Source organism: Coregonus clupeaformis, chromosome 23 (assembly GCF_020615455.1).
Source record: "Coregonus clupeaformis isolate EN_2021a chromosome 23, ASM2061545v1, whole genome shotgun sequence".
Taxonomy (NCBI): Eukaryota; Metazoa; Chordata; class Actinopteri; order Salmoniformes; family Salmonidae; genus Coregonus; species Coregonus clupeaformis.
Genome location: NC_059214.1, coordinates 4,247,809 through 4,260,046, shown reverse-complemented (window position 1 = coordinate 4,260,046; position 12,238 = coordinate 4,247,809). Strand labels below are relative to the sequence as shown.

Below are 12,238 nucleotides of genomic sequence, written 5' to 3'. Positions count from 1 at the left end.
TATTACAGATTTTAATGTCCCGTTGGTAGGATAACCTTAATCTTAGGTCGTCCAATTTATTTTCAAATGATTGAACATGGGCTAATAGAATTGATGGAAGAGACAGTTTACTCGCTCGCCGTCGGATCCTTACAAGGCACCCCGACCTACGTCCACGATATCTCTGTCTCTTTCTAATGCGAATGACGGGGATTTGGGCCTTGTCGGGTGTCTGTAGAATATCCTTCGCGTCCGACTCGTTCGAGAAAAAATGTTCGTCCAATACGAGGTGAGTAATCGCTGTCCTGATATCCAGAAGATCTTTCTGGTCATAAGAGACGGTGGCAGAAACATTATGTACAGAATAAATTACAAATAACGCGAATTAACACACATAATAGTACAATTGGTTTGAGGGCTGTAAAACGGCAGCCGTCTTCTCCGGCGCCATTCAATCAATCGCTGTTCTACCTCCAGAAGCTGTTTTCGGTCATAGGGAATGATGACGGAGACATTATGTACAGTACAAAAATATTTCTGATGAGCGTGAAAAAACACACAAAATAGCAGAATTGGTCAGGAGCCTGTGTAACTCACATTGGTAAGGCGTTGCCAAAAGCCATTGCCAAAACACATGCAACGATGGCACACACACACACACACACACACACACACACACACAAACACCCCCCTCTCAAGCGCAAACTTGGTGGTCAGATACAGGACTGACTCTGATCCACAATAAGTTAAAGTGAGCCACTCTATCACTCTGTATAATAGGGTTCGGGGAGTTTGTCTGCCTTGTTGTCTGACTTTGTTTTTGTATTTCCTCTTATTACTTTGGGTCCCCCAGCTCCAGCCCTAAACAAATTTGTGGTAAAAAAAAATTAGCAAAATACGCTTTTTGTGCATATGAAAAATTTCGGGGATCTTTTATTTCAGCTCATGAAACATGGGACCGACGCTTTACATGTTGCATTTATATTTTTGTTCAGTGTAGTGTATTTCAACCATCATCATCACTACAGATACATGGCTTCTCCCACTCTTTTTGACTTCCCTATCCATCCCTGAGTTCTTTCTCTTTCTACACAAAGAGTATCTTAATCACAGCGTTATATTTAGACATTGTGAAGTTTCAAACAGCCTACTTTCTCGCCTCCTGCCCCAAGCCAAGCCACTCTCTTATCTGACTGCATGCTCTGTGTATATGATGGCGAGATTAAAGGAAGTGTGTGTGTGTGTGTGTGTCTGTGTGTGTGTGTGTGTGTGTGTGTGTGTGTGTGTGTGTGTGTGTGTGTGTGTGTGTGTCTGTACATATACTCATATACAGTACCAGTCAAAAGTTTGGACTCACCTACTCTTTCAAGGGTTTTTCTTTATTTTTACTATTTTCTACATTCTACAATAATAGTGAACACATCAAAACTATGAAATAACACATGAAATCATGTAGGAACCAAAAAAGTGTTAAACAAATCAAAATATATTTCAGATTTTACATTCTTCAAAGTAGCCACCCTTTGCCTTGATTACAGTTTTTCACATTCTTGGCATTAGTACATTCAGAGCTGTGTTCGGCAGCGCCAATTATCATGGTCGTGTTCTCCTGCTCAGATGTTGCATGCATCAACCGGTGTTTGTGTGTCATGTCATCGACTTTACCGTTGGGCACCAGATTGCTATAACATATATTGTGGTTAGCTGATATTTAAAATATCTATCCAGGCAGTGTAAGATCTGGCATGTGTCAGCAACGTCTGTGCAAAGGAACACGACCCCTGTGTGTGCGGGGTAACGCAATTGCTAAGGGAGAGAGAAATGTGTACCCTGGTTTATTTGTGATTAATGTAAGGTTCTACACAAAAATAATAATAATAATAATAGTCATAATAACAATAATAAATGTGATGTATATATTTATGGTAATTGAGAAATTGTTACCTGAATATATTAATTGTGATTTCATGCCTTTGTGGAAAGCATTGGTTTATAATTGGTGCAAATGGTCCAGGTGGGAGGTAGGCCAATGCCAGCCAGGGAGGCTAGAAAAGTCATTTCTGTCTATGCCAGACAGGGGCAACGTTCCCATACTGGTGTTCTATCAGGCATTATTGAGGTCTTATTCAGAGCTGTGTTTTAGTTATTGATTACTTTCAGTTTATCCGAGTTTATGTTTCTAGTCTACTCTCCCGAGTGGCGCGGTGGTCTAAGGCACTGCATCGCAGTGCTAGCTGTGCCACTAGAGATCCTGGTTCGAATCCAGGCTCTGTTGTAGCCGGCCGTGACTGGGAGACCCATGGGGTGGCGCACAATTGGCCCAGGGTAGGGGAGGGAATGGCCGGCAGAGCATGGTAGAGCATGGTGTTTGCAATGCCAGGGTTGTGGGTTTGATTCCTGCGGGGGGCCAGTATGAAAAATAAATACAAATATGTATGTACTCACTAACTGTAAGTCGCTCTGGATAAGAGCGTCTGCTAAATGACAAAAAATGTAGTCAAGTGTCTTTGTCCTGTTGCAAATAGATTTACATACTGTACATTCTTTTGGCACCTTATTCCCACTTTACTGATAAAAGCGCTCACCCTTAGTCCATGGGCCAGAGGGCCAAATTTCACGTATTTGTCCACTTTGGGGTGGCAAAGTCTAATGATGATTTTCATTTAGTCTGGCCCAGTTTCCACTAGATAGCACAGCCACAAATCAAAATGTGCTATATCGTAAACATGTTTTTGGTCTTAATTTAAGGTTATTAGGCATAAGGTTAGCAGTGTGGTTAAGGTCAGGTTTAAAATCACATTTTAAGAAGATAAATTGTAGAAAAAGCCATGGTTTATGACTTTGTGGCTGTGGTAACTAGTGACGACCGGACTACCTGGGCTATTGCACGGAATCAATCTCTCTGCTTCCTCACTGTTCCCCTAGTCTAAATACTGTTTCTCCACCTAGGGTTGTAGTAATGCCAGAAAACCACCACTGGTTGGAGTCTCACCCCCACTGCAACATGTTTAGCTGCTGTAGTTCTTCATTTCATTTGACAGCCAACTCATAATGTGGAAGTGGTTGCATTGTTGTGGTGCTTTAACCTCTATTCAATACTAAACCCCCAGTTACCTGCCTGTAAGGGGAGTGAATGGCATTTCTAGGTTATTTTTACAGCATCAACAGGTGAGTTTAAACACTCTTTTCATCACATATACACTACCGGTCAAAAGTTTTAGAACACCTACTCTTTCAAGGGTTTTTCTTTATTTTTTACTATTTTCTACATTGTAGAATAATAGTAAACTATGAAATAACACATATGGAATCATGTAGTAACCAAAAAGGTGTTAAACAAATCAAAATATATTTTATATTTGAGATTCTTCAAATAGCCACCCTTTGCCTTGATGACAGCTTTGCACACTCTTGGCATTCTCTCAACCAGCCTCATGAGGTAGTCACCTGGAATGCATTTCAAGACAATTACCCAACACACCTCCATGCTGTGTAAGGGCTATTTTACCAGGAATGAGAGTGATGGAGTGCTGCATCAGATGACCTGGCCTCCACAATCCCTCGACCTCAACCAAATTGAGATGGTTTGGGATGAGTCAGACCGCAGAGTGAAGGAAAAGCAGCCAAGACTGTTGGAAAAGCCTTCCAGGTGAAGCTGGTTGAAAGAATGCCAAGAGTGTGCAAAGCTGTCATCAAGGCAAAGGGTGGCTATTTGAAGAATCTCAAATATAAAATATATTTTTATTTGTTGAACACTTTTTTGGTTACTACATGATTCCATATGTGTTATTTCATAGTTTTGATGTCTTCACTATTATTCTACAATGTAGAAATTTGTATATTTATCAGTCTCCATCCTCCAATGTGTCTGTTGAGTAACATGTCTCTCTCCTCCTTAGGGCCAGCCTGGTCTTCTTGGTTATCAGGGCCCCCAGGGGCCTCCAGGACATCTAGGGGAGCCAGGAGTCCAGGGAGTCCAGGGAGAGAAGGGCGACCGGGGCAGAGGAGGCTTCATCGGCCCCAAGGGTGCTGTGGTGAGGAACACTGACTGGAGAATTATTATCTAGAGATCTCAGACACTGGCCTAGTATTGTCCACTCATCAAGTGTTGGTATGGACTTATATACAGTAAGTGTTTTTCCTTTCTCCGCAGGGGATGACTGGTGTTCCTGGGTTTTCCGGGTCGGACGGTATTCCTGTAAGTGGGATTGAGATGTTGCTCTCCAAAAACACATAAATAACAGACACACACGCCAAAAAAAACATCTGTTGTTGCTTTGTTTATACTTTAAGAAATCTTTATACAACGTGTACTGATGTTGTTAAGGGTCTGTCATTAACTCCTCCATGTCATCATCCAGGGCCACCCAGGACAGGCTGGGCCTCGTGGAACACCTGGAGCAGACGGGTGCAACGGAACACACGGAGACTCAGGGTTGGCAGGGCAACCAGGCTACGATGGCCAGCCCGGGTATAAAGTATGTATGATCCCAGTTGATGTCACCAGAGATGTTTGTGGAGACAGAATCAAGGTTTCCACCTTGTAGCCTGAGACATTGAATAACTTCCTTTCCTTCCTTTTTTCTCTTTTAATTGTCTACCCATCCCCCTCTCTCTCCGTCTCTCTCCACAGGGTCAGGCGGGCAGGAAGGGCCAGAAGGGAGACACTCTGGAGCTGAGTGTGTTCATGGAGCGCTTCAGGGTGAGAGGAGAGGGCTGGAGGACTGTGGGATAGACTTGATATAGTATTACATAAAGTAGTATCACCTCAGAGCGCTGTATGACCTCTGTGTCCATAGTACAGGCTGTTTTAAATGGTACATCATGCCAGTTGGGCCAGTAACCGAAAGGTCGCTGGTTAAAATACCCTAGCCGATATGGTGAAAAATCAGTCGATGTGCACTTGAGCAAGGCACTTAACCCTAATTTGCTCCAGGGGCGCCGTACTACTATGGCTAACCCTGTAAAACAGAACATTTCACTGCACCTATCCGGTGTATGTGACAGCTTTTCGCGTGGCGCCGACTGGTAAGACGCTTCAAGAGGGTGGTCACGTGTGCTAGCAAGGCAGAGGTCCCGAGTTCGGGCCAGGTATGGGACGAATCGGGAGGAAATGGTACTCGCTAAGCAAGCAGTGTGACGTCGTTTACTGTGGTGCCGTGATCCGGATCTACAGTTGCGCTCAGCTCAACGCTGGAGTCGCTGTTGAGTAAGTTTGAGGGGTGATTGTAGCACATGAGGATGTGTGCAACTTACTCCTCAGCCTGAAGTGTCCCCACTTGCTCCAGAGAATAGCTAGATTTTCGTGTGGCGCCGACTGGTAAGACACTTCAGGAGGGTGGTCACGTGTGCTAGCAAGGCAGAGGTCCTGAGTTCGGGCCAGGTATGGGCCGAATCAGGAGGAAGTGGTACTCGCTAAGCAAGCAGCGTGACATCCTTTACACACACATATGATGTACTCTTGTACTCTACAAACAAACAACCTCTTCTCTCTGTGTGACTTTTCTACAGGGAGATTCAGGGCAGCCTGGATATCCTGGAATAGTTGTGAGTATGGCGCCGCCGCCTTTCCCTGTCACTTAAAAGTTCTGGTACAAGATAGCCAGCATATTATACTATTGATATACTGCATATTATAAATGGAATTGCGCTCTGACATTCTCTCATTGTCAATCCTCCCTTCTCTCTCTCAGGGTCCTCAGGGTTACCCAGGTCGGTCTGGCTACAGAGGACTCCCAGGACCACAGGTTAGCAGTGTGTGTGTGTGTGTGTGTGTGTGTGTGTGTGTGTGTGTGTGTGTGTGTGTGTGTGTGTGTGTGTGTGCGCGCATGCGAATGCGTTGCTGTACCTTATACCGTATATACACTTCTGTGACATACAGTACTAGATACCTAATCATTCTTCTGGTTTGTCTCAGGGCCCACCAGGGTTTCCTGGCCTTCCTGGGCCAAAGGTAAGATCCTAACATGCACCAGCTAATTGGGAATATGTTTAATCTCTCGTACAAAATACATGGCTAGTGAATGAGATAAACGTAATTCTAAGGATGTGTTTTAACCTGGTGTGTTTTCTGCTCAGGGCACCATGACCAAAGTGTTGAAGGGGGTCAAAGGAGAAGTTGTGAGTAGCTACAGGCACTTTTATTAGATTTTTTATTTAGTTTTTACTGCCCAGCACTTCATGTGTTTGACTACAAAAAAGTATGATTTGTCAATGATGTCCTCATCTCTGCTGCAATTTTATCACTGCACTTCCCTCTCTGGCCACAGGGTGACGCTGGAGAGCCTGGTCCTCAAGGGAATTCCACCCATTCCCAGACACGCCCATTTACTGGACCCAATGTCAGTACAGCTCCACACTCCACTTTAATATGTTCAAAAACATACAATTAATATGGATGTTTTCCCAGTGATTTTGATAGTGTGTTGACTGAATCACTCTAATGCAGTTCTGCTCTGACTCCTCCAGGGGAGAAAGGGTGAGAAAGGGTTAAAAGGTGATACTGGTCCTGAGGTAAGTGACCTCTCTTCTCCTGTGGTCTTTATTTTACATTTACATTTAAGTCATTTAGCAGATGCTCTTATCCAGAGCGACTTACAAATTGGTGCATTCAACTTTTTTTTTTTTTTTGGGGGGGACACCATGCACCATCCTAACATGTGTAGTCACAATGGGACATGTTAGCGCTGTAGATTATTGTTGACTAACTCATCTCTTTTACCTGTTTCTTATCAGGCTGACAACAAAGGAGAGACTGGTGTTATGGGGATGCCTGGGCAACGGGTTAGTATCATACAAACATTATACATACATTATACTGTATGCATTGCTCATAAACTATTATAAATACAGATGAATCTGCCCTATTGATCCTGTCATTGCTTGTGACATACTGACCTGTTGAATGTTTATGTGTGTTCTTTCAGGGAGTCCCTGGTCGGGATGGAGAGCAAGGACTGAGGGTAAGTGTGTGTAGCCAAACAATGCCAACACCTCTATATAGCAGTGGAGGCTGCTGAGGGGAGGACAGCTCATAATAATGGCTGGAATGGAGTAAATGGAATGGTATCAAACATTGATACCATTCCATTCACTCCATTCCAGCCATAACACACCGTTCCAGCCATTATTATGAGCCGTCCTCCCCTCAGCAGCCTCCACTGAAATAATTACACTAGAATGTTTTGGTGTTTGCATAGGTTTGTATAGACCAATAGAGGTGTTGCAGTTGCATCTTCTGTCCTCTTGGTGGTGCTGTTGAACACTTTGTCTAACTAGCCCCCTTCACTCCCCCTCTCTATTCATTTCTCTCTCTCTCTCTCTCTCTCTCTCTCTCTCTCTCTCTCTCTCTCTCTCTCTCTCTCTCTCTCTCTCTCTCTCTCTCTCTCTCTCTCTCTCTCTCTCTCTCTCTCTCTCTCTTCCTATCTCTCTCTCTTCCCCCCTCTCTCTCTCTCTCTCTCTCTCTCTCTCTTCCTATCTCTCTCTCTCCAGGGGGACCTGGGAGAACCAGGACTGAGGGGCAGAGATGGTGAAAAGGTGATCCTATCAGAGCTTTGAGAGACACTAGTCCATTCTAAACTTTCATTCATATCCTTACACACATATAGTAGGTTTTAACAGATGGGTGTTGTGGCTTTTAGGGTGCCAGAGGAGAACCAGGAGAGCTGATCTATTATGATGGTCCCTCAGGAGGGCGGGACAGAGGTATGATTAACCAATCGACTCATCAATCACTTTTCTATCACCGTGTCAATCTTAATTCCAGCCAATCAGCTACACTCTCAACAAGTCTATCAATATACAGTATTGTCTTACTCCAGGTAGTCAACCTTTCATTGAATATGATGTTGAACATTAAAAGCAATCTGTTGAGTTTTTATATTATGTTTCACACTGTTATATTGTTATAACACTGATTGTTATATAGATATTGATTTGTGTCCATTTTGGGGTTGGGGTGGGTGGTGTAGTTGGTCCCCCTGGTCCTCCTGGACAGCTGGGTCCCCAGGGCCAGAGGGGTCTGCAGGGGGAGAAAGGTCTTCCAGGCCGCGCTGGACCTCCTGCTAGGAAGGATCATGATCAACAACAAGGTCAGTACCAAACCCTCACTTATCCAGTCAGTGGTCCGTAGTGTTACCTAGCTAGTAGATTTGTCTACTGTACTTGCTATAATGTTATAATAACAATTAAAACTCTATTGTTAACAAGTCTTAAAACAAGATGATGTATGTCGTAGTTGTGTTTTGTGTTTTTCAAACGTTTGATTTCCTCAGTAATCATTCATCCTCTCCTATGTCCCTCATCATCTATGTTCCAACAGTGCTGGATCTGTGGGGTCCGTTCGGAGAGCCAGGGGTAAAGGGAGAGATGGGCGCACCTGGAGAGCTTGGTATCCCTGCCCTCAGCCCCGGACCCCCAGGTATCAACGGCCTGCCTGGGCTCAGGGGCCCACCTGGACCACCAGGATCATGTGAGTGTGGACATGAAACAGATTCATTTTGATATTTTATTAAAATGTTATATAGGATGATATTTAAAGTAACTGTCCAGTGTTTCCAGATTTCTATGAAAGATGACATATCATTAATTACAATATGAGTGAAATAGTTGTCCTTCCAAAATGTTTTTAATTAAGTATGTTAAAAAGTACATTACTTTAAATTTGGTGAATCTCTTATACAATGGGTTAAAGTTATTTACAGCAACCCCAGATGTACAATTGTAAATAATGGTTACTTCTCAGAAAGTATTGAGCTTTTAAAGAGGAGTAAAACAAGGCTGTCCGTTGTCTCCATATCTATTTATTATGGTCATTGAAATGCTAGCTATTAAAATTAGATCCAACAAGAACATCAAGGGGTTAGACATCCAGGGGATAAAAACAAGTGTCATTGTATGCTGATGACTCAAGTTTTTCTTAAATCCGCAATCTGGATCCCTGCACAGTCTCATTGAAGCTCTTGATCACTTTTCTAGCCTCTCTGGACTAAAACCTAATTATGACAAGTGTACCATATTACGTATTGGATAGTTAAAAGACACAGTGTTTACACTACCTTGTAGTTTACCAATACAATGGGTGGATGGTGAAGTAGACATACTTGGCATTCACATCTAAAAATATATAAATGAACTTACCACAATCAATTTCAATAGAAAGTTTGCAAAAATAGATAAGATTCTGCAACCATGGAGAGGTAAATACTTGTCTATTTATGGAAAAATCACATTGATTAACTCTTTGGTCCTATCACAGTTTACTTACTTACTAATGGCACTGCCTACTCCAGATGACTCGTTTTTTAAGTCATATGAGCAACAAAAAATATATATATATATTTGGAATGCTAAGCCAGACAAAATTAAATGTGCCTATTTATATAATGAATATGAGTTTGGGTGGCTAAAATTATTAAATATTAAAGCTTTAAACCTCTCACTAAAAGCTTCACTCATACATAAGTTATACTTAAACCCAAAATGGTTCTCCAGTAGATTATTAAGAAAGGCTCATCCTTTGTTCAAAAATGGCCTTTTTGCCTTTATACAGATTACAACTTCTCATTTCTGACTAATTGAAAATGAAATTTTGTTTAAAGTATCGCCTTTTCGTAAACAAGCCATACAAGCTGGTTATAATTTCAGTTTTATCCTCCAGAAAAGATAGAACAAATACTACAACAAATGTTATGGTTAAACTCAAATATACTGATTAATAGAAAACCATTCTTTATTGTTTTTCTTTTTACAATTGGTATCATATTTATTAATGATATAATGACTAGAAACGGTGGAGTTATGTCACATATGCAGCTATCGAAAATATATGGGAATATCTGCTCAATCCAAACTTACAACCAACTGATTGCAGCATTACCACAAAAATGGTAAGTGGAAAAGGGAGAAGGTAGAGAACTTGTTTGCCTGCCCTATATTAAAGATACAAATTGGCTGAAAGGATTTGGTATAAATAGAAAAATATACCAGTTTCATTTGAGGACAAAAATGTTGACAGCTGCGCCATAGAGGTTGCAAAATAAATGGGAAGAGATTTTCGATGTACCGATTCCATGGCACATGGTTTATGAACTGGTACAAAAAACAACACTTGATTCAACACTTTGAGTTTTTCAATTTAAATTATTATATACAATTCTTGCCACCAACAGAATGCTATATATATGGGGCATACCACAATCTCAGCTCTGTAGATTTTGCTGCGAAGAGACAGAATCACTAGATCATTTATTCTGGTATTGCCCCTATGTAGCTTGTTTCTGGTCACAGGTCCAGCAATGGTTAAAAAATCACAACATTCACTTAAAATTAACCTTACAAATAGCAGTGTTGGGCGATTTGGAAAGCCATAGTCAGTCAATAAATAATATAATAATACTCATAAGAAAGGTTTTCATCTTTAGCTCACAATCTGTGGATACTATACGATTAGAAAGGTTCAAAATGTATAAAATATATGGCACATGGAAACCAAATGAGGGTGGTCTATGGTGATAGGTGGGATGGGCTGAGAGTGGCTGAGGGGTGGGATTAAAGAGTTTATGTTTGGTAATGTATTATTGTAATGTGACTGCTTTATATAAAAGTACCATGTATGTAAAATGTGTATGTAAAATGTATGAATATGTAGCAGAAAAGCTGTAAAAATATATATATATATTTGTCCTCTGAAGAGGGGGGTAGTGGATGGGTTAATCATTTAAAAAAAGATTTTAAAAAAAGTAGCTTTCCTGTGTTTGAATGGTGTGGGCGTACACCGACAACAGAAAGGTGTGGGCGTACACCGACAACAGAATGGTGTGGGCGTACACCAACAACAGAAAGGTGTGGGCGTACACCAACACCAGAAAGGTGTGGGCGTACACCAACAACAGAAAGGTGTGGACGTACACCAACACCAGAAAGGTGTGGGCGTACACCAACAACAGAAAGGTGTGGGCGTACACCAACAACAGAAAGGTGTGGGCGTACACCAACACCAGAAAGGTGTGGGCGTACACCAACAACAGAATGGTGTGGGCGTACACCAACACCAGAAAGGTGTGGGCGTACACCAACACCAGAAAGGTGTGGGCGTACACCAACACCAGAAAGGTGTGGGCGTACACCAACAACAGAATGGTGTGGGCGTACACCAACAACAGAAAGGTGTGGGCGTACACCAACAACAGAAAGGTGTGGGTGTACACCAACACCAGAAAGGTGTGGGCGTACACCAACACCAGAAAGGTGTGGGCGAACACCAACAACAGAATGGTGTGGGCGTACACCAACAACAGAATGGTGTGGGCGTACACCAGTAAATAAAAAAATATTAATGAGAGTAGATCGCTGATTGGCTAGCTCAGCCAATGAGCCGACATCTTGTTCTATGAGGAAATAGCAAGCTTTTTTTAAACGGTCTGTTTGAGATACATGTTTGAGGTGGCGTTTCTAAGTGTTTTTTTCCCCTCCAATTTATGCTTTGGCCACAAATACAAGTATAGTCAAAAAAATTATTTGGGAGTTAACAGAATATTAACTTTTAAAAGTAAGATTTTTACTGGACAGTTACTTTAAGGATTGTTGTGGGGTGTGAGTGTATGTCTCAACATGTGTTTGTGTGCTTTTCTGTGTCTAAATATCTGCAGGGGCGGACTTCTACAAGGGATTTGCAGGGCCGAGAGGGCGGCCAGGCTCTGCGGGAAGAAAAGGACTGAAAGGTGTGTGTACACAACATAATGTACATTTTTGCAGTATGATCACACGTTATGTGGTACAGTATAGCTGACCGGAATGCGTGTGTTTTAGGTGATCACGGGTTGTGCGAGTGCAACATTGTCCACTCCCCGCCGGGCCTGCCCGGCCCTGCTGGTAGCCAAGGCGACCCTGGAATGAGTGGCGAGGTTGGTCAGCAGGGAGAGTCAGGAGAGCCAGGACCCTCAGGTGTCATCGGACTGCCTGTAAGAACAACTAACACCACCTTATCTTGACAACATCTACCTCACAACAAACATGCACTCACTCACACACCCACACAGACAGACATACGCACACAAACACAAACACAAACATACACATATACATTAATGCTACACACACATCACAACTGCTGCTACCAGACTCTTATTATTATTGCTAAATAATGTACAATTTAAACACTTGCCCCCCAATCCCCCCTTTCCCAAAACACATGTAAATATTGGACTATAAATTGTATTTTTTTTATATACTGATGCTAAAATGTTTATTCTATTCTACT

The 12,238-nt window shown here is 42.2% G+C and overlaps 1 protein-coding gene across 1 annotated transcript in view; it reads left to right on the top strand.

The window, feature by feature from the left end:
- The window catches only part of LOC121536378 (collagen alpha-2(IV) chain), a 110,036-nt gene that overhangs the window by 79,382 nt on the left and 18,416 nt on the right, over positions 1 to 12,238 (top strand). The window contains exons 5-22 of the mRNA XM_045206502.1: positions 3,879 to 4,013; positions 4,133 to 4,177; positions 4,341 to 4,457; positions 4,613 to 4,681; positions 5,491 to 5,526; positions 5,673 to 5,726; positions 5,897 to 5,932; positions 6,058 to 6,099; positions 6,249 to 6,320; positions 6,448 to 6,492; positions 6,715 to 6,762; positions 6,906 to 6,941; positions 7,471 to 7,515; positions 7,620 to 7,683; positions 7,950 to 8,069; positions 8,300 to 8,449; positions 11,628 to 11,699; positions 11,788 to 11,939. Coding sequence (XP_045062437.1) covers positions 3,879 to 4,013; positions 4,133 to 4,177; positions 4,341 to 4,457; positions 4,613 to 4,681; positions 5,491 to 5,526; positions 5,673 to 5,726; positions 5,897 to 5,932; positions 6,058 to 6,099; positions 6,249 to 6,320; positions 6,448 to 6,492; positions 6,715 to 6,762; positions 6,906 to 6,941; positions 7,471 to 7,515; positions 7,620 to 7,683; positions 7,950 to 8,069; positions 8,300 to 8,449; positions 11,628 to 11,699; positions 11,788 to 11,939 — 1,338 coding nt within the window. The remainder of the gene's footprint in view (positions 1 to 3,878; positions 4,014 to 4,132; positions 4,178 to 4,340; positions 4,458 to 4,612; positions 4,682 to 5,490; positions 5,527 to 5,672; positions 5,727 to 5,896; positions 5,933 to 6,057; positions 6,100 to 6,248; positions 6,321 to 6,447; positions 6,493 to 6,714; positions 6,763 to 6,905; positions 6,942 to 7,470; positions 7,516 to 7,619; positions 7,684 to 7,949; positions 8,070 to 8,299; positions 8,450 to 11,627; positions 11,700 to 11,787; positions 11,940 to 12,238) is intronic.